Source organism: Dipteris shenzhenensis, chromosome 21 (genome assembly GCF_047967505.1).
Source record: "Dipteris shenzhenensis isolate YYH24624 ecotype China chromosome 21, Dip_SZ_1.0, whole genome shotgun sequence".
Taxonomy (NCBI): Eukaryota; Viridiplantae; Streptophyta; class Polypodiopsida; order Gleicheniales; family Dipteridaceae; genus Dipteris; species Dipteris shenzhenensis.
In genome coordinates this window covers 44,407,668-44,430,111 of record NC_141616.1, presented here as the reverse complement: position 1 = coordinate 44,430,111, position 22,444 = coordinate 44,407,668, and the positions used below count along the sequence as shown (strand labels likewise).

Here is a 22,444-nt window from a genome sequence, read left to right as displayed (position 1 = left end):
GTCACTCACGCTAAAAAAAATTTTGGGTGATAAGGGTGTGTGGGATGTTGTTTCTAAAGATTCAATAAAACCCGATGCAACTATAGAGCATGGTAGGTAGTGAAGCTTCTTCTATTGTAACTATTCTCCTCCTCCCATGGACGAGTGAAGAAAGTTTGACAGGTGGAATGTACAAGCTTTGTTGTTGCTTGCAGTGAAGAGATACATATGAAAAGAATAAAGTCATGCAAGCGTTCAAAGGATTATAGATCGTGCCAAGAATCAAAAGTTTCATAAAAAATGTTTTGAGACACATTTCGTGAAACGTGCGTTGCAGGTTTCAAACAAAAAACATTTGGTAATTTTCATAGAACTCTAGAAATATGCTTATTTATACAATTAAAATACATAATATTAAACACAATATGCATAATTATGAATATATAAAGTCTGTCAATCATATAAAGTAGTAGGAGAAGAGAGGGGAAAATGTGGGAGGGTTGAAAGAGTGGCTGTCCAAAGTTCAAACAGCCATCATAGAGCACCGAGAGAAGAGCATCCCCTTCTTTCGTTACACAGTCAAAAATGCCAGGAGATTCCAGCTCAGCAGTAGAGGTTGGAGGCCCTCCCAAGCTCATCATTGGGATAGTTTGCAGATTCTGCAGATGTGCAAAAAGACTTTTGGAGGAGGCTTTGGAAATCTCTCAGGAATAGCAAAATCACTGTTTTCTTTTGGCTTGCTGTTCACGGAGGGATTACGGTGAACCTGTGGAGATCCAGGTTTGCGGCCGACCCTACATGTCCTTGATGCCACACAACAGCTGAGTTAGTTCAGCATTGCCTCTGGGAGTACAGATAGGCGAGGATGATCTGGAAGGGTGTTGCTAGGATACTCTGCATATTTCATAGAGCACCCTTCTTTATGACTTGGGGATCAGTCGCATGGTTGTCTCTTATTGGTCATTAGGTGTTTTTGAGGGACATGACTTAGACTCGTCCTTCTTTGTACGATGCCATCTTGTGCAGTCATGTTTCGTCCAAGATGTTCCTTTCACTCCTTACAGAGCGGCCCATGCCTTTGTAGACACATCTTGGGACATACTGGCTCGTATTTCAGCTTGGCATATTTGGAGGGCCAGATGTACGGACACAATGGAGAGTTCCCATGTTCACCCTTCCCAGACTATGGCCAATATATGGACTGATACTATACACACTTTGATGGCCATATGAGCGAGCATGCATGAATCTTCGAGAACAGCCACCGCTAGGTAGTAGGAGGGATATTTTTTTCAGAGTTTGGAGGGCATCTCCTTTCTTCTTTGATTCTCCTTCAGGGTTAAGGTGGCACTTTCAGCCTCCACCTTTAGCTCTTTCTGAGCTGGTTTATTCTTTCATGCATGTCATTATGTACTTCCGCACTTGAGCTTGCTCTTGCGGTTTTCGTTCATACTTAATGAAGTAATCTTTTTGAAAAAAGAAAACAGCCATCATAGGTTCAAAAGAAGCAAAAGAAGGGAGTTGTGGATGATGAACAAGGAAAGATTTTGGGTGCAAGCACATATAAGGAGGAAGCGAGGATGAGGGAAAAGAGTGAGAGAGTGGCCATCCAGAGTTCAAACAACCACCCCCGGTTTAAAAGAAGCAAAGGACGAGAGATGTGGGTAATGAAGAAGCTGCTAGAGTTGAGGGCATCTCAGGTGTAGGTCTAGTGAGAGAGGGCTTCTATTGTGGGTCTATCTGGTACTTTTGAGTACCGTAGTTGGAGTTGTCTAGCTTAGCAGATGTCTCTAGATTGAGATTTCTAAATGTAGTCATAGTACTCACAATTCATGTGAAAATGCTATCTATGTGAAATTGTAATCTGCTCTGCTGGTAAAGATAGGTATCCAATCTGGCTCGATACAACAAAAATGTGTTGGGAATAGAGTGCATAAAATGCTAATTTTTTTGCCAATAACTCTTTACAATGAAGGCATGTGAATAGCGAAATCGACAATGTGTGCAATCTATACACTGATACAATGCCAATATCTCTGAATAGTGTGAACTCTGCTCTCTGTTATGTGCATGCTCGGGTTGAGGATATGTAATGAGCGTGAAACAGCATGTGAGCGAAGGGAATGACTCTGATAATAACTAGTTAAGTGAGTTTGGGCAAGGGCTCAATTGTCTTTGTGGAGTTTAATCTCCTTTGAGATTGACTAATCTATGCTAGATCAACTGTCGTAGTGATGAAAAGCAAGAAATAGTTTCTTTTCTTGGTTTGTTATGAAGAGTTGGGGTAAGATGCGTGCTTCAATGTGCAAAAGAAGTGGTTCTGATGTAGAGGCTCAGGATTGTCAGATGCGAGTGTTGAAACTTGCACGTTACGTGACGAAGGCATAGAGCTCGAAAAATCGGTCACTTTATGTTGTTGGATCACCTCCATGTACTTTTTGGATCAAAAGTTATGGCTTGCCAAACTTTGATCAAGAAGAGGGTCAAAAGGGTGATGGGGCAGTCAGGTGGAAATGCATGTGTGTATGTAAAGAGAGGTGTGTGTGGAGCATAGTGATGATGTGGTGGGTGTGTGCACATGTAGAGTGCATAGTGTGCCTAGCAAGGAGTGACTGTGCTTAGTTGGCACTGTGTGTGCCACATGGCAATGATGACATGGCACTATGCTGATGTGGCGTCCACATGTCACTCTATTGACTCGATAATGGGGCCCTGCATTGATGATGTAGCAATGCGACGTGGATTGCCATGTGTCAATGTGATGACATGGCATTAAGATGGGTGAGTGTTGATGTTGTAGATAAGATGATGTGGCAATCTGCCACGTCTCACAATCTGAAACATGGACTTCTTCCACGCGGCTTATCTTCTAGCTGTGTGGAGGTGGGAGATTTCGATCTTGAGAATTTTCTGTTGACAAAGATAAGATTCTATCAAGCCTTTTTTTTTGGAGGGGGGGGGGGTCGTAGTTTGTTTTTCATTCATTGTGTTTGCTTTGTGTGTCTCGTGAACTTGCTGTGTGCTGTTGTTTTGTGTATTGCATCTAGTCTACATCTGCGGTTGATATGTTGCGCTGATTTATTTATGTAGTCGCGCTGTGACTGAGTCGTCATAGAAGTTCTTAGTGCCTGGTCATTCGCAGTGTTCTACTTGCTGCTTGTGAGCTGTTGTAGTCAGGTGTTCTGTCAATCACTGTCTTGCATTATAGTCTGATCTCTTGCTGCTGGCTGTTGAATCTGTGCTGTAGTAGTTGGGTCATATCTGTTGTTGGTCAATGGTCAAGTATTTGTATGCGCGCCTGCTTGTCTATGCTGATTGTCTTGTGGCGCTTTTATGCATCGTGCTGTAGCTTGCATGTCCAGTCTGTGTCTTGGTATTGCTTTAATAGAAATCGTTTCAAGAAATGATGTGTTTTTGTAATGGTATAACTGCAGGTTCATCATGGTGGTGCTGGTACAACAGCTGCAGGACTGAAATCTGGGGTAATATGCCTTTTATCGGAAACCCCTTTTGCCCTTTTTTAAATCCCTTGTGATATAGAAAATTTTCATCAGCAACTATATAAGCAGACAATGAAAGGTAGGTTGTTTTTGCAGGTCAATTGTCAGTGAGAAAGCTTGCATTTATTCAATTCTTGATGCTAAATCTTTGCAAGTTTTATGAACATTTACATAGTTATTTCTCTTCATAATTTGATAGAAAAGATTATATGTCTTCAAACTCTAAAACTTCATTAATGCGACATTCTTAGTCTAAGAAGTGCTATATACAATTAGTGAGGCATCTTAAGTGCCGTCTCATTTATTTACTGGAATAGCAAAGAAATACAATTAGTGAGGCATTGTAAGTGCCATCTCATTTATATACTACAATTAGTGAGGCATTGTAAGTGCCATCTCATTTACATATTAGAAAGTAAAGAAATAGCTTAATCCGACTTTCTAAGAAACTGATCTCTACTTTCTGAAAGTGCCCATGCACATTCAAAGCTGCTTCAGAGAGGAGCAATTTCTACTCAAGAACTAAAAACATTGAAAGAACACTTCTAAGTGGGCCAGAGGAAGATCTCCGTGGGCAAGTGCATCCTGAAGGGACTGATGCAGGGAAGATTGGAAAAAACGATAAACATCCACATAGGAATGCCCATACTGGTGAGAAGCTGTGGATCCACATAAACTGTGGCCAACCATGTGGTGGAGACACCCATGGCAATAGGGGACTAGACAATAGGTGAGGGGACTATGTGCTGGTCAAGTGGTGGGTTCTACCAAGAGCTCAATGGTGATCAGGATCTACATTGGCACGAAGAGTCTCTGTGGAATGTAGACTGCCAAGAGAAGTTTGACATACAAACTAAAACTACTACAACAGCTTCCCTCACATTGTGGATATGTTGTAGGCCATGAGTGCAGAAAAAGATGAGAGGGAAAGAATGAGGGAGAAGAACAACGGGTAGAGAGTGAGAGAGAGGGGTGACACAAAAGATGTGGGTGTGAAGTGATGAGCCACACCACAAACTCATAGGTTTTATTAGGATTAGGTTTTTCACCCTATGACTGTCTTAAGACAGTCATAGGTGTCATATCTTTAATAAAAGGGTGGCAATGTGCCTCTACCCCAACAATCACTGTATACAAGACCATAAAATAAGAATGGTCTCATCCTAATCCCATGATGTGGCGGCAATGTGCAAACCGCTCTGTAGGCAAGCTCTTAGTGAGCAAATCTGCAGGATTATCATTAGTATGCACCTTCACAAGCTCAAGTTTGCTTGTCTTCCAGTACCTCCCTGATGAAATGATATTTCACATCTATGTGCTTGGTCTTCTGATGAAAGACCGGATTCTTTGCCAACATGATAGCACTCTGACTATCACAATGCAAAACTGGCATATCTCCTGTAATGCCCAAATCTCCCACCAGCCGAGTAAGCCATATTGCTTCCTTGCAAGCCTCAGTGGCTGCAACATATTCAGCTTCAGTGGTTGACAGTGCAATGCATTTCTGCAACCGAGACACCCATGATATAGCACCTCCTGCAAATGTGAAAATATAACCGGTAGTAGACTTCCGGTTATCTGCATTCCCTGCATAGTCTGAATCTGTAAAACCATGCACCAATGCATCCTGCCTACCATAGCATATGCACAAGTCTTTGGTACCCTTGAGATACCTCAAGACACCTTTCACTGCTTCCCAGTGCCGCTTGCCTGGATTTGCCATATACCTGCTGATGACTCCCACCGCAAAAGCAATATCCGGACGAGTGGCAACCATGGCATACATCAAAGAACCAACTGCAGATGCATACGGAACCTTGGCCATTTCAGCCTTATCATCATCCGATCTGGGGCTGTCCTTACTGCTGAGTTTTAAATGTGGAGGCAACGGGGTACTAATAGACTTCCCCCCCTCTATTTTAAACCGCTGCAGTACTTTGTCAATGTACTCCTTCTATGACAGAAACAAAAGTCCCTTGGACCTGTCACGAATAATCCGCATACCAAGAATATGGTTTGCATCACCGAAGTCTTTCATGTCAAAAGACTTATGCAGTTGCTTCTTCAAAGCACTAATCTCCTGCTGAGATTTGCTGGCAATCAGCATGTCATCCATATATAGAATGAGTAGCATCAAACTGCCATCCTTTGCCCGTTTGGTGTACAAGCAGTGATCGGTCTCTCACCTATGATACCCTTGGGACTGCATGAAGGCATCAAACTTCTTGTACCATTCTCTTGGCGCCTGCTTGAGTCCATACAAGCTCCTCTTGAGCTTACACACAAGCTGCTCTTTCCCTTTAACAGCATATCTCTCTGGCTGACTCATATAGATCTCATCATGGAGATCTCCGTGAAGAAAAGCAGTCTTCACATCCATTTGACATAAATCCATGTCCTCATGAGCAACAAGAGCTAACACTGCTCTCAAAGTAGTCATCTTGACTACAGGGGAAAAGATCTCATCAAAGTCAATGCCCTTCTCCTGCTTAAATCCCTTGGCAACCAATCTGGCCTTATACTTCGGTAAAGCATTTGAATCCACTTTGACTTTGTAAACCCATTTGCATGGCAAAACCTTTCTGCCTGTAGGTAGCTGCACCAAGTCCCATGTATCATTTTGAAGTAGGGAGTCCATTTCTGACTGCATGGCTTTCTCCCACTTCCTTTTCTCTGTTCTTCCCATAGCTTCCTTGAAGCTGGAAGGCTCACCACAATCTGTCAGCATGATAAAATCAGCCACATTATTGGCTCCTGGAACAAACCTGTCAGGAGGCCGTTGTACACGGGTGCTCCTCCTAACAAAATGTTCCGGATTAGGCTGCTGTCTAGCCTGTTCGTCATGCATGACGGGTGGCTGTACCACCATATTTGGCTGTTCTACAGCCCCATTTGCTGGCATATCCAGTGGTGCATCATTGGCAAAATTATCTGGCTGATTTTCAGCCTGTATACCATCTTGAACAGGGTTATCTGCAGCAGCCTGCTGCTGCATATAAATGGGCATTCTTTGCTGTCCGACATCATCATAAATAACCCTCCTGTATTCCACAGGTTGCACGGGTTCTTTGTGTACACTATCCTCTTTAAAGATGACATCATTGCTGCGTATAATCTTCCGTTTAACGGGATCCCATAACCTGTACCCCATTTCACCTTCGTCACCATAACCCATAAAGATGCATCTAGAAGACTTTGGCTCCAGTTTGGTGCGCAGTTCTTTGCGTATATGAGCAAAGCACTCGCAGCCAAACACACGTAAGTGCTTATATGAAGGTGGCTTGCCAGACCACACCTCCTCTGGCACTTTCAACTCCAAAGCCTTGTTCGGCGACTTGTTAATTAGGTGAATTGCTGTTTGCACGGCTTCTGCCCAAAAGCCATGGGGCAATGCAGCATAAGACAACATACATCGAACTTTCTCCTGAATAGTTCGATTCATCCGCTCACTCAAACCATTTTGAGATGCATTATGAGGGGCTGTGAGTTCCTGTTTAATGCCCTTAGCTTCGCAAAACTGTACAAAAGCATGTGACACATACTCACCCCCATTATCGGATCTGAGGCATTTCAGCCTGCGACCTGTCCGATTCTCAACTTGAGCGACAAACTTCTTGAAAGCATCTAAGGCATCGCTTTTATGCTTCAAGAAATAGACCCACACTTTGCGTGTGGCATCATCAATAAAAGTAATGAAATACTTTGCACCCCCTAGTGATAGCTGTGGCATTTCACACAAATCAGTGTGCACTAGATCAAGCGGTGCTCTATTTTGGGGAGTTCTCCTCTTATGAGGAGTCATAGAATGCTTGCCAAATATGCAATGATCACAAGTAGGCAAATCTGAAAATGAAAGAGACGGCAGATAACCCAATCGTGACAGTTCTTGCATTCCTTTAACGGACATGTGTCCCAACCGGCTATGCCACAATGAAACCTTTGGCAGCTCGGTTATGGCAACAACATGATTACCTACACTGGAAACATAAAGAGGGTACAAGGTATCACTCTTATAACCCTCAGCCACTACAACCTGGCCATCAGTAATCACCCATTTGGAATCCCCAAATGTGGTGTGGTAACCACTGTCATCCAACAAGCCAGTGCTAATTAGATTTTTCTTGATTTGCGGCACATGGCGAACACCATCAAGCATAAATATGCGTCCATCAGGGAATACTATCTGTATACTGCCAATCCTTGCAATCTGACATGCATAGTTGTTCCCAAGGTGAACAACTCCATGAGTACCTGTGTAGGAAGTAAACCACTCCCTATGAGGAGTAACATGAAAAGAAGCACCTGAATCCAAGAGCCAGGTGTGCATGTCATGGCCATCAATAACCAAAGTATGTGCAATTACAACAGAAGAGCATAAAACATCATGCCTGTCACTTTCACTGTCTTCTGCTGCAACATTCACTGCATCCAAGTCATCTGCCTTGGCCTTGCCTTTGCCTTTGCTTCCACTGCCTGCATCCTTTGCCTTAGCCTTCTTGGCTTTCTGATCCCGTATAAACTTGAAGCACTTAGACTTCACATGTCCCTTCTTGCCACAATAAAAGCATTCAATATCCTTTTTGCCACGGGACTGACTGCGGGATTTGGACTTACTAGCAGATCTCCCCTTCTCTGAGTCCTGCCTCTTTCCTGTACCTGCAAAGCATTTGAAGACTTGCTGCCCGCATTATTCTTCCTGCTCATCTCCTCCATAAGGAGAGAGCTCTCTACATCAGCATATATAAGAGTGACATTTGAATTAGACAGGGTGGTCTTGAAAGTGTCCCAACTCTCAGGGAGGGTACACAACAAGAAAGTAGCCTTGAACTCCTCATCAAGGTTCAACCCCTGTGCAATCAGCTGTGTAAAGATGGCATTGAACTCACTCAAGTGTGAGGTCATAGCTGTACCTTCCTTCATGCGAAGATCAACCAGCTTCTTCAACCAATAAACCTTACTGCCTGAACTCTTTTGGGCATACAACTCTGCTAGCCTCTGCCATAGGCCATAAGAGGTCTTTTCAGCCTGAACATTGAACACAAGAGAATCACTGAGAGTAAGCATGATAGCAGCCCTCGCGGACAAATCTAGCTCCTCCCACTCATCATCTGACATCCCAGATGGCTTGACACCCTTCACCCTTATGGGCTTAGAAATCTTCTTCAGCAGAAGTACATTCAAACACTGTTCTGCCCATAATGCATAATTGTGTGCCCCTTCCAATTTCTTTATGTTCAGAATTGATGATTTACTTCCCCCTGATGCCATATCAGATAAGGAAAGTACCTGACTCCCTGTAAGTCAAAAAATGACTGAATAAAATTCTGATTTCTCAGAAAAAAGAAACTTGCTCTATCAAGAGCCAGGAGCACTCACAATAGTGCTGTTTTTACTGTCAAAAAATCTGCAGCAAAACAGAAAATTTCCCTCCAGTTACTGTACCTTCTGACACACTGTACCGTGCTCAAATAGGCATAAAACAGTAATTTCAGAATGCTGCAGCTGTTCCACAAGTGCTTTATCAGTGCATCATCAGCTGACGAAGCACAAAACACTGCTGTCCTGGACACTTCTCCCACCTCAGATGAGGTATTGCACTGATTTTATATGCATAAACCACTTGTCATACACTGTTTTGTTCACTGAAAAAAAAAAGAGGCTCCAGACACTTCAGCCTGTCACAAACCTGCAACAGAAAATGGGATAAATCCCAAGCAATCACCCTTCTGCAAGGGGATAAAAGGCATCTGAAGGTCTCAAACAGTAACTCAAGTGCTCTCAAGCAAAATCTGGGCAAAAGCCCCTTGATTTGACACCTGTACCAAGTGAAAAACACCTCAACACTGAGGTAGCATACAAAATACAGCGCTTTCCTGGCACTTTCACCTGACAATGCAATGCATAAACAGCCCTGTGTACACAATAACAACACAGATCCCAACGTACAAACACTGAAGAGAAAATCTTTTGAGCACTGTCAACGATGGACAGTTAGGGACCGAGTAAACTCGATGCGCCCTGGCCAAGCGTGGCTCAACTGAGATTTTTCAAGGTGTCCTACACAAAATGTGACCTGCAGAAATGTCACTGAATACACTGCGGAAGCAAGACCAATGTGAGCTCCCTGGCTCCACACTGCCTCAAGGCATACACTGCATAAACTTCCAGGCAAAAGCCCTTTGAAAATGTCACCCAAAAGCTGAGATTTGCACTCAGCAAAAGCATAAAAGCCCTCTGCAAAATCAAGGCATTACCTTCCCGAAACAAGATAACTGTGCAACCACCACACACTGTGGTACTAGTCACCTCAAGCACGAGGGACACGAGGGTACTTGCTGTACCTTCAACACACAGTTTTGAGAACAGAGGAGCAAGCGGGAATGTAGAGCAGAGTGCTCTCTCTTTTTCTTCTTTCCCCAAAGAAAAACTGCTGTACCTGCTGTACTTTGTGTACCTGTGTAGGGTACAGATCCCAAATTTTTTTTTCGAAATGCTCCTTCTCCTGACGCAGCGACCTGACGCAGTCCGTACGGCGGCGTCCGTACAGTACGGGCGCCTGTACGGTGTCTGTACGACGGTACGGACGGCCGTACGTCCGTACACGAGCTTCCCCCGCGCTGCCTGCGCGTCGCCCTGCTCGATGCCCTGAGGTTGCCCCGCTGCGGCCCGCGCTGCCTGCGCGTGCACCTGCGCACCGCCTCTCTGCCCGCGATGCCCACGTTGCCTGCGCAATGCCCAGCCCCACCCGTGCTGCCTGCACGCTACTGAGGGCACGAGGCCCGAGGGGATAGGGAGGGGTAGAGAGAGGTAGGCAGGAGTGGAGAGGGAGAGTGAGAGATGAAGGCTCTGATACCAGTTGAGAGGGAAAGAATGAGGGAGAAGAACAACGGGGAGAGAGTGAGAGAGAGGGGTGACACAAAAGATGTGGGTGTGAAGTGATGAGCCACACCACAAACTCATAGGTTTTATTAGGATTAGGTTTTTCACCCTATGACTGTCTTAAGACAGTCATAGGTGTCATATCTTTAATAAAAGGGTGGCAATGTGCCTTTACCCCAACAAAAGAGAGGAGCATGCAAGGTTTCACCAAAGGAGGAGGAAAGTAGAGCCTTTTGCCAATGAGAAAGCAGTTGACAACTGGTAGAAGAAGGAAAAGGTTGAGGAGAAAAGATGGACAAGGGGGTTAAGATGCATAACATAAGGAGGATTGAGTAGCTAGTAGTAGAAGTAAAAGGGTTAAAGAGAACAATGTGGGCAAAATAGAGAACAATGGAGGATGAGAGAGAGAGAGAGAGAGAAAGAAAAGAAAGAAAGATATATTAACGTCCCCAAAAAGTCTCGCGGGCCTATGGGACAAAGTGACACCAAAGAGAAAAACTCATACAAGCCACAAGGGGCTGAGGCAAAGGGGGCGCTAAGACCCTTTGCTGAGTACTGTGTTGAAATAAAAAGAGCTCACTGGCTCAAACAAAAACAAGTACAAAAATAAATCATATCATATCATGTGCTATCTGCTATCGGGGGCAGGCTGAGAACTGGAACTGGACTGGAAACTCAGAAATCGAAACCGGGCACTGTGGTGGCTTGTCTATGAGCGGTGAAAATGTCTCGAATCTGAGTCTGTCTGGCTGTCTCATACTGTGGCATCGGAGGGGGGCGTGGTCTCCTCGATCTCTGAACCCGCTGAGCTATGTTCAGAGTGACCCCTCGTCTCGGGCGGTCCCCTATAAGGAAAGCTGTGATTGGGCGAACCTCAATCGAGTGTGCTCTGGGCGGTCTCCGTGTCGTGGGTGGCCTCTGCAGTCCTCTCTCGGTAATCGAGGCTGCCCGCATAGCAGCTAGCGCCTCCTTCTCCACCCCATTGTGTCCTGGAGCTGGCTCGAATGCATAAAAATCTGTGACGTGCCGCTGTCTGTGGTTAGCCTCTGCATCCTGTGATGTGATCGACTGCTGCTGCTCTCTGATTTGTCGTAGCAAGGTCTCCCTGTGTCGGTGCATCTCAAGCAGGTAGAGCCCAATGCAAACCTGGTCATGGAAAAGGATCAAGCGTGATAGTGGGCCGAAGCCACTTCCGTCTTGATAGAGGCAGTGGTATTGTCCCCGGATCTTGTAGTAGGCTGGGCAGGTGCAAAGAAAGTGTTCCTCTGTCTCAACCACTCCGAGTGTGCATAGCGTGCAGGTCCGTTGCTCTCTAGGTATACGTTCTACTCTCCCTGTCTCAATCCTCAGCTGATGGGATGAAACCCACATCTGCCCAATGGCGATCCTCAGCGCATGTGAGACTCTTCTGTCCTCAAGATATAGGGGTCTGACGATGAATCAATCCTCTGAGACATTCAGAAAATTGTCACGGTAGAATTGTCTTGGTGGGGAACTCCTGATCTCCCTCTCAAGCTCGAGACGTATGGAGCTGGAGAAGATCTAACCATATGATATGGTTAATCTCATCTTGCAAGATCGACTCAGGGGGTGCATCCAAATTATACTGAAAGGGGGGGTGCCTGTTTATCTGAATCCCGTGTCTGGCAAACCATGTGGATATACGTGCATACCATGTGTCTGTCCCACTCTCTGCTAGTCGTTTGGATGACTCCAGAGCCAGCGTCGGTAGTCTCCAATGGGGTAAATCCCAGACTCTATGGATGAAAGTCACTGTTTGAAAGATGGCATCAATCTGTAGTGGTGTCATGGCGAACTTTGCTTGTATTATCTCATGCGGGACTGAGGGCTTGCTCCGAATCATCCTAGATTCCATGGTCACCTGTAACCACTCAAATGTCTTCCACATTGCTATTGGTAGATCACATCCTTAGAAAGGTGCTGCATACATGGCAGTCGGTCGCACTAGCATATCGAAAAGCCAGCACTTCGTCAGTGGATCCTAGAAGTGTGCCTGGAAACACTGCCTCTCCAACCGGGCTAGAGCACCTCGTCCCCGTGTGAGTCGTGCCTGGGCTGCATGTATCATAGTGAAAAGGGGTCCTATGAAGACTGCTCCCAAATATGTGTATGACTGCACTATCTCCACTGGCTCTGTTCAATAAGTGAAATTGAGTCGCCGGATTACTACGTATGAGGTGTTGAAGACCATAACCTTGGTCTTCCCAAGGTTGACTGTCAGGTCTCTCTCTCTATAGAACACCTCTAGGGCCTCCAAGTGTCTCTGCAGCCCCTTCGCTGAGGATGAGATGAGGACTATGTCATCAACGTATAGCAATATCTGTATCATGAGATCGGCCAGTGGTGATCCTCAAATGTCTTCCACATTGCTATCGGTAGATCACATCCCCAAAAAGGTGCTGCATACATGGCAGTCGGACGCACTAGCGTATCGAAAAGCCAGCACTTCGTCAGTGGACCTGGAAGTGTGCCTGGAAACATTGCCTCTCCAATCGGGCTAGAGCACCTTGTCCCCGTGTGAGTCGTGCCTGGGCTACATGTATCATAGTGAAAAGGGGTCTTGTGAAGACTGCTCCCAAATATGTATATGAATGCACTATCTCCACTGGCTCGGTAAGTGAAATTGAGTCGCCGGATTACTGTGTATGAGGTGTTGAAGACCATAACCTTGGTCTTCTCAAGGTTGACTGTCAGGTCTCTCTCTCTACAGAACACCTCTAGGGCCTCCAAGTGTCTCTGTAGCCCCTCCGCCTAGGATGAGATGAGCACTATGTCATCAACATATAGCAATATCTGTATCATGAGATCGGCCAGTGGTGATCCTTCGCCCCCTAGGCAGTCTATGAAAGAGGTGATCTCATCAATGTATAGCCCGAAGAGAGTCAGTGAGAGGGGACATCCCTACTTCACTCCAATCGTACTCTTGACCCAATCTGATAGGCCTCCTGGAACACAAACTCGGCCTCTGACTGACTCATATAGACTCATCACCCCCCATATCAGTGTCTCTGGAATCTACAGCTCCTGTAACCTCTTGCCTGTAACCTCTTGATCATGTGGGATCGTGGGACAGTGTCAAAAGCCTTTCGAAAGTCTACAAAGCATGTGTAGACTTTTTGGTGTGTAGACCTCGCCTCCTCAATAATAGCCCTCAAAGTGAAGATGTGATCTAGGGTAGAGTGTTGTCTCCAGAATCCTGCCTGTCCTAGTCCCCGCTGCCCCCGAGCCTCTGTATGACTGCTGAGTTTCCTCTCTAGAACTGATCCATAAATCTTGGCCAGAGTGTAAGGGTCCGATAGTTCCCCGTCTCCATAGGGTCCCCGGCTTTGTGTATTGATACAATAGTGGTACAAACAGCCCGGTTGAACATCTGTGCTAGGATCGGGGCTAGGACCTCTTGTCCATGTGCAAAGTGCTCAGTTCGGAGGCCCTCGTGGTCTTGCGCTCTCTAATTGTGTAGACGGCGAAGTGCAGTGGCCATCATAGAGGGAGCATGCATACGTGTGCCACACATCTGGGTCAGAAATGGGGATAGGTGGCTTCCCCACTGATAGAAATCCCCAGTGGTTGGGTCTCCTCCTCGGAACGATTTGACAATCTCATCCATCTTGTGTGTGAGGAAAGCCCTTCTCTTACGGCGTGTCAGTCATCGATAGATCCCCTGCCGTGTTGAGACAGACTCAACCTAGAATTGGAGCCTCCACTATGCCAATGAACACATGATCTTGAGATGAGGAAGAGTCCGTGAGCTTACACGTAACATTGAGGCGTCACAATTGTGGGCTTCTTAGCCCAACTGTGTTGCGTAGCTTGCATGATTTCATCCATCGTGAGTGGCATAGCTGCGTAAAGCTAAATAAAGCATTGCACAACACACCCATAACTCTCCAAGGTCAGAGTGCAAAACAACTTGTTGTTCGAGAGGCATCAAAGGCTTAGATAAATGATGTAGACCAATAGCTATGAAGTTCTCAAGACATGAACTAAGGAAAAATGTGCACTCTTGCTCTCCATATCCAAGATCTCATCTTTGATTTGTGCCATCTACCTTGGAAGGAAAGGAGAATCTTGATGTGGCTCCAAGGGATGTTGGCTCCAATTCAAATTTGCTCTCAAATCACAGCATGATTCAACTCCGATTCCAAATCATTCTATTGAGGTACAAAATTGACATTCATATCATGTGGATCATCCATTGTTGGTTGATATATCTCTTCTTGTGAATCATCCATTGAGACGTTGGCCTCCTCTATTGTCAATTTTCAATCGCTGAAATAAGACACTTATATGCATTAATAAGGTACTAGATTTTATACAAAATATCATTAATAATGCGACAATAAATTTTAATCAATTTTGAATTTGGTGTAATATAAAGTGAGGAACTTACAAATTGTGTACATAAAGCTGCAAATTAAAATAACAATGAAATGAAATAACTTAAGAATTTGTCGTATTTTAATTAGATCCCAAGACTTCAAATTGAACAATACTCATTTTAAAATGCAGCACAAGAATTATAAAGCATGGGAATTTTAAATTAAACTGTGGGACTTATATTAAGCAAGAGACGCTTTGTCTTTGGAGGTCATGGTAATTGTGTTCAAATGCTTTGTACATAGCCAACCTTGATCATTTGGAGGTGGATCTTCTTCTCAAAAGTCTTTAATGGTCTAGAAGCTTGAATTTTGAAGGTTCAAGGGAAGAACATGAATTGGTCGAACAGAAGCCAGGATGAAGTCTTTGCCTCAAGTCTTAACATGATGGGCTAGTAGTTTGATAGAGCACCTTGGAAATGCACCCTTTGTCTTGTGTTTTATGAATTAAGTGAATGCCAACCAAGGTACACACACATGCACACACACACATGCACACACACACACACACACACACACACACACACATAAACTCCAACTCGACTAGCTACTACTATGACATCTCCACCAAGATCATCATTGCATGATAGTGGGTGTCGACCATAATAAAAACAAAACAGTACTACAAATTAAGTACGCACTATTGCGCACAGACAAGAACTAAATGAAATTTTCATTTTTTTATTATTAAGAAATGCCAATTTTTAAATCATTTTAAGAAACATGGCTTCCTATAATAACTCCAAAAAGAAAAACCTTTGAAAAATACAAGTTTTTTATTCTACTCAATTTGAAATTTATATTAAAAAATCATATTTTCCATTGAGCCATGATATGCACATGGAAAGAAGTTAAAATGATCTTAGTTTCTTATACACCGTCGTATCAAAATAAAAGAAGCACTTTTGTATATTTCTAGTCTAACAATTATGCAAAAGATCTTAGAAATCATCATCATTTGTAGCATCATCATGTATATCCACACCCCTAATTTAGAGTTATCTGATCAATAGTAAGAGAGATTTCCATCTAATTTGGAGAAGTCATTAGACCTGAAGCTATTTGAAAATCTATGGCTAGAAGAAACTTTGTGCCTAGATTTATTGGATGTGGTCATTCCAATATGGCCTTCGCTTTATGATCCATACGTACTCTTGCTTTGAATATTATATGTTCCGAATATCTCAATCTTTTGCAAGAATTTGTACTTACTTACTTTGCAAAAATAGAATCTCCTAAGCAATTGAAACTTTCCGCAAGGGTTCAAGATGCTGCCTATTGTTTTCACTGTAGATCAGGATCTTCAAAAAATATCTCGATAAATTTTCGTTGATGGGTCTTTAAGACGCTATTCAAGAGTATCATAAATTTTGCTGATGCACTCCTTAGACCAAACGGCATTAATTTAAACTATAAACACTCTTGTCAAACTATTATAAGACAACGTCCATAAGGATTCCTCATCACTGAACTAGTATGTCCCCAAAGTGAATAAAAAACCAAGGCATCCCCATGTGAACCTTGTCGGAGTCATAGCTATGGTGTGAATTGGGATATTTGACCTACTAGAGGCCTCAAGCCACGAATGATGAGGGTGTGGCCTACCATCTGTAACGATCTAATGCACGGGTAGAGCTGCATGAATCTGCTCAATCCCCTTATATCTTCCGAGGTAACTTACAATCACCCAGAAAGTTTTTGAAATCCTTCCAAGCACCCGTAGGGGAAGCGGGTCCTCTCTCTCATACGGAGAACCGCATATAGCGAGAAAAACGAAGAGGTCTACCATTCTCATCAAGTATACTATCATTCCACACGACCGACTGCCTATCCTTCTCTTCCAAAGAAGAGGGAGACTCTCCGAAGACTACCTGCCCCAAGCTTTCAAAATGGCAGCCATAAGACTAGATCAGGGATCTCGAGATGAGCTGAGGTAAAAAGCCACTTGTCTCTATCCATCAAATCCCCACCGGTGGAGAGCGTATACTACAAATGAAAAAATCCTTCCAAGGTTCTTGTCATGGTAGAAGCCCCCTGACCACAACCTTGCAAAGCCCTTAAGGCCTTGCACTGCAAGGCCCCCTTCTTGCAGGGGGAGAATCAAAGTTTCCCAAGCCACCTTGGCTTTGGTGTCTACCAAACCATTATAGACCTTCTCAGCTGAGTGATGCATTCGCTAGAGTGGCACCAGCAAGAGCAAACAAACCAGGCCATGGCCAGTAGTATTTGGTTAACAACAATCACCCTAGAAGCTAGATCAAGTTTGCTAGAACTCCGAAAGAGGAGTTTTCTCCTGATACTCTCAACACTAGAGCAAACCATGGTGTGAAAGAGATATGCCCACGACGACTTGGTAATCCAAGTATCTGACAAAGACACCCCCTTGAATCTATTTGAAACCAAAATCAGCCTCCCAATCTAGGGTGTCCTTGTCACTCGTCGAAAAGCCACTGGATTTATTCCGCTTGATATTTGCACCTGCTGCAGAACAAAATAAGGCTGCCTTGAAAGGTGAGAGTGTATGGAGTGGCATCCAAAAATACAGCAATGTCATCAATAAGCTCACTGTCCAAGATCTCCTCATCCTATCTTAGGGGAAGTCTCATCCCAATAACGTCAGCCTACGATTTCAAGAAGATGCTCATTGCTTCCGCCACAAACAAATAGAGGAAAGGGGCAAGAGTAGATTGATATGGAAATCTGAAATCTCTCCCCCTTATCCTTCGATAAACACCTGGGTGGGGGCTGATCTGTACAAAAAAGAAGCCCCTTTGATCCAAGCATAAATTCAAGATGTAGAAGAGTGCGCTCCAAGAAACCCCAATCTACTATTGTAAGCTTTCTCAAAACCAAGAGTAGAGTGGCAAGCCTGTGGCCACTTGGTATAGACGAATCTGAAGCCTCCCAAAATGAAAAGATATTTTAAAAAATGCTTCAGCCAAGCATAAAGCCCGTCTACGTATCATAAATCTACGTATCATAAATAAGATACGGAAGAATGGGCTGCTTAACACAAAATGATAGATTTGGTCAAAATCTTATAAAAGTTGCCCAAAAGAGTGATAGCCTTCTATACGGAGAGCAAATTTCTGCAAGCCCCCTTTGAGGTAGGATGAGTGAGACCCTCTGTAATTGAATCAAGCATTGCACCAGAGTCCCAAATGCCCTGTAGGGCTGAGGTAACATGGTCCCCAATCATACCCCAAAAGGCAATGGCAAAAGAAGGCGTCAACTTATCTGAACCCCGGCACTTGCCCCTATGAAGGGCTAGAAGTGCAGTCCAGATTGGTGAAAGGTGCATCAAGTGAAACCCGCATATGTGGTTTCACCAATATTGGAATAGCCTGCCAAACTCTATATTTGGCCTCATTCTTGTCAAGACTTGCTAAAATAAGGGAGGCGTACTGATCCGTAGCTATGCATAAGATGATATCAGGATCTGTCTGTAGAACCCCATCAGCGTCAATAAGATGAGAAACACTTTCTCTACCATGTCTTGGGCCATGCATAGAGAAGAAATGATTATTGACTCTTCCTCCCATCTGAGTCCAGAATGACTCAGCTAATAAGCTGTGCCTTTTCTGCTCTTCCCTCTGTAGGGCTGCTAGCTGTTGATGGAGGCCAACCTCCGGTCTGAATATCTCACGTCTCCTGGTACTAGCAATGGAATGGCAGAAATTAATACCAGAAAGGGCTGCTGCCACAAGTGACGGAAACGGCACTCCGCCCTGCATATGAGACACCCAAATCTGTAAAACTGTCTCTATGAGGTCCTCCTAACATTTATGTACACTTGGACTTCCTAGTAAATTTAAAATCTTAACTAACGAATTTGGTGTTGCATTGTCACCAACATTCAAAAAGTGACCTTCCACATTATCAATGGCAAATAACACATATGGGTGCTGTCCTCTAGGTAAGCTTTTACTTCTTTGTTACCTTTTGGTGCGAAGAAGCTATAATAATTGTATCCCAAGTATGACCTTCAAATTCCTTAATGGTATCTGAGGGATTTTCATTTGGAATGCCCCTATGCCCCTTCTTTTAATTGCAGGAAAACCGAGTGGTTTTGACATGAGACCCATGTGACCCTCATTTTCATAGTTTGTCATCACAATTTGGGCATACTTTATGGACCCTTCCAATGTTTATCTTGACCTTAAAATAATTCTTTATCCACACTTGATTGGCAGGATGATGAGGGATCATTTGTACATCACGTGTGAATCCATTTCTTGGTTCACATAGTCAAGATCTCAGGTGTTCTATGAGGGAGCAGATTCAGACAAGCTCTCTTGAATTAGAGAGGAATCCCACAGATTATGAGACTGGATTCTATGCTAGCTACCATTTTAGGCCTCATACCCTCCATGTAGGTTCGGCTTGGGAGGTCATAGCCAGTGTCTCCGCATGGCAGATATGTCTGTCTTTGTGTAGCCACTATAAGTGGGACTCAAACCTTTATTCATGAGTCTGTTTGTATTACCTCGGCAAGGCATTACGCACACCCCGTGGCCACCTAGGGCAAGATTTAGGGTTCCTCCATGCTGGTAAGGCCAGGACGGTATCTTTTATGAGAGAATAGAAACATGGCTTGTTCTTCACGCATATTGTGACAAGTTCCTCATGGCACTGGATCAGTCGCAACAACCTCGTTTTTTTCTGCATGATTCTTGTGTGACGTTCTCACAGGAGCTTATCCTCGATTTCTGTAATTTTAGTCATGCTTAACTAAAGTATAAGAACAACATTTTTTAGACCGTTGACAGGCCTTTAATAATCTAAAATTCATCCGTACGTTTGAGTTGAATTAGTGCATCACTGTAGTTCGAAACCTATTAATTTACAGAGTTTCTGCTTTTAGTGCAGTGATGCTAAGCCTCCCATGCCCTCTCAAGCTCATTTTTCATGTGAAGGCTCTTTCAGAAACGCTTATTCACCCCTTGTAAGCCTCATTCCCAAAGGATAAGCTGGCTTCTAAAACCTGGGTCATCTCATTCCATATTTTGTGAACTGAAAGAAAGTTGCTAAAGGTCTTTGATGACTTTGTTGCAGTCAGAGAGCCGATGGAACATCCATCCCATTGAGAAATCTTACATGGTCTATGATCTGTGACAAAATCGCCTTGTCCTTCAACACTCCTCCAATGGCTCATCTACAACCAAGCACACCGAACACTTGAAAGAGATGCTAGAGATAATCTTTCGTAACAAATCATCCACAAAAGCAATGGAGGACAAGTGTTCCAGACATGTTGTGTGAAGCATATTTATGAGAACGAGTGTGACACTTCAATTGTGGGTTTGTAATAACCTAGGGTAGAGATTGTCTAGTCAAAGGTCTCTGTCTCATCAAGTAATGACTATCTAGTGACCCATCACATACATCCCCGATCGATAGTGACCAAGAAGCAAGCGGAAACAATTGGCATATTTGTAACCAGATGTGCTCAGTCTAGTCCTAAAGACAATTCTCTACATTCTATGCCTAAGAAAGACATTTCTAACATACCATACTGCCCATCCTCTGTAACCAGGACAAACCTTAAAAGGCATGCATGTCTTAAGACAGAGGGCTCTGTCTTCTGTAATAGCTGATAGATCACTACTAGCTATGTAACCTGGAGCCTTCCACTTCTCTCAAGATGAGGCAGAACCAGCATCTACTAATCATGTGCACCTATGGAGAGACATGTAAGCCCAACTGGGACATGCATGTGCACCTATGGAGAGATGTGTAAGCCCACATCCACACCCCAGCACACATTTACATGTTTACAGTCTACTGCAAAATTTAAGTCATGTCAACCACATGCATTGTTGTGTTGGATAACAAATCTTATTATTGTTATTTAGTTCATGTGGTGGTGGTTATTGTTTTCTCTCTGCACAGTCTCTGACACATGTGTTCTGATGGTGGACAATGGAGATATTAATTTTTAGTTGGAGTAACATGGTTGTCTGCGCAGTGTCCCACAACTATCGTTCCTTTTTTTGGAGATCAACCATTTTGGGGAGAGAGAGTGCATTCAAAGGGTGTTGGACCACCACCAATTCCTGTACAGCAGTTTTCCTTGGAGAGACTTGTCCATGCTATCAACTTCATGTTGTGTGTTGAGGTACGGTTTTAAGAGTCACCTTAATCTGTCTGGCATTTGATCTTTGCCAGGAATAGGCAGCATCAACAGATGCCTGAAACTTTTGGAGTGGTAGACATTCTTTTCTTAACCTAATTCGATTTACTCTTGTAAAGACTGAGTTGCAAGAATGAATGTATTCTGTTCAAATTGGAACATGTCACACTTTAAAAATATTCAGCTCAAATTGGAACCTGTCCCACTTTAAAATATATAAGTGTTACTCTACAAAGAGGACATCTTTAGTTGATTGCCTGCTCTGTGCTCACATTCAAGGAAGCTGAGGATTTATGAAGAGGTCCTTCCATTCACTGTTTCCTGCTGCATTGGCTGCCTGAAAACGTTTTTTCTCTTCTATCTGCCAGGTGAAACAGAGGGCACTTGACCTTGCAAAGCAGATGGAGGAAGAAGATGGAGTTGACGGAGCAGTTAATGCATTTTACAAACATTGGGTGACAACGATACCACCAACCCCCCTTGCTACAGAGCCTCCGAGTTTGTTTCAGATTATCCTGAGACTATTACAAAGATTATCCTGCTTCACATGTTGTACATAGTGAGAGAACTGCATCTAAGAACAAAGGTATTTTGCTACCTTTTATGGAACAGCTTCGCAATCCTTCCATTATCTATTCAGGATATGGCTTCCACAGTTTCCACAAGGCCTTGATTTATTAACTATGATCAGAGGAAAGAGCGGTTTTTGTACAGTTATGTTGAGCTTTCATAAAAAGCTAATTTGTACATTTAATTAATTCTTTGTAAGAAAAAATTCTAGATTCATTCTTTTAAAGGGTGCAGTGGTTAATGCATCGTATCATTTCTGTACAAATGGACTGGACGCTATCCACATGTGATATGAATAAAGGTGCAAGCTCCTATGGCCTTCATTTATAAGAGCTCAGTTGAATTCAAATTAATCTTGGTTGATTTGTTTTTAGCCAGGTTTCATAAGCAGGTCTTTGATCCAATGAAATGTCTGCTTGCAATAGAGAACATCTTTATGCTCTTTGGTGAGTCTTTTAGGGCGATGGCATTGCTTATCTGGACGGATTGGATGTGCTCCATAGCTAGATTGAACATATAATCTACTTTTGAGCAAACTGCCTTGATTATTGTGTACCTTGTTGGGCTAGATTATGACTAATCAAAAACACATCATGGCTTAGTTTTCTCTTCCTCTGGCGTGGTAGGGCAAAGGTCAAATTGATTGTTGTGATGGATTGTCAATGGCTTATTGTCTAGGCATTATATGACGAACTTGATGCTTCAAAGTTGATCAGTCCAAAGTGAAATCAGCCAGGAAACCCTAAAACGAATCTGTAATCAGCTAAAAACGTATCTGTACTTAGCCTGAAAACCCTAAGAACATTTCTAGTGAATTCGCAACCAAAGATCTCAATTTACAGAAGATGAGAGGAGATTGTAGCAGTTGAACACAACTGGAAGCAGCCTGGTTCTATTCGCAGCAGATACACACCGATAAAGAACTCGAATTTCAGAGGAAAACAGGGAAAACATGTATCTAATCACTCTCTTGAGAGGGAACTGCA

The 22,444-nt window shown here is 43.6% G+C and overlaps 1 protein-coding gene across 2 annotated transcripts in view; it reads left to right on the top strand.

The window, feature by feature from the left end:
• Positions 1–21,672, top strand: part of LOC147888913 (sterol 3-beta-glucosyltransferase UGT80A2-like) — a 69,688-nt gene extending 48,016 nt beyond the window's left edge. For both annotated transcript variants that reach the window (XM_087392614.1, XM_087392613.1), the window contains 3 exons: positions 3,414–3,461; positions 20,724–20,873; positions 21,257–21,672. In XM_087392614.1, coding sequence (XP_087248740.1) covers positions 3,414–3,461; positions 20,724–20,873; positions 21,257–21,448 — 390 coding nt within the window. In that variant the 3' untranslated portion in view covers positions 21,449–21,672. The remainder of the gene's footprint in view (positions 1–3,413; positions 3,462–20,723; positions 20,874–21,256) is intronic.
• The last annotated feature ends 772 nt before the right edge of the window (positions 21,673–22,444 follow it).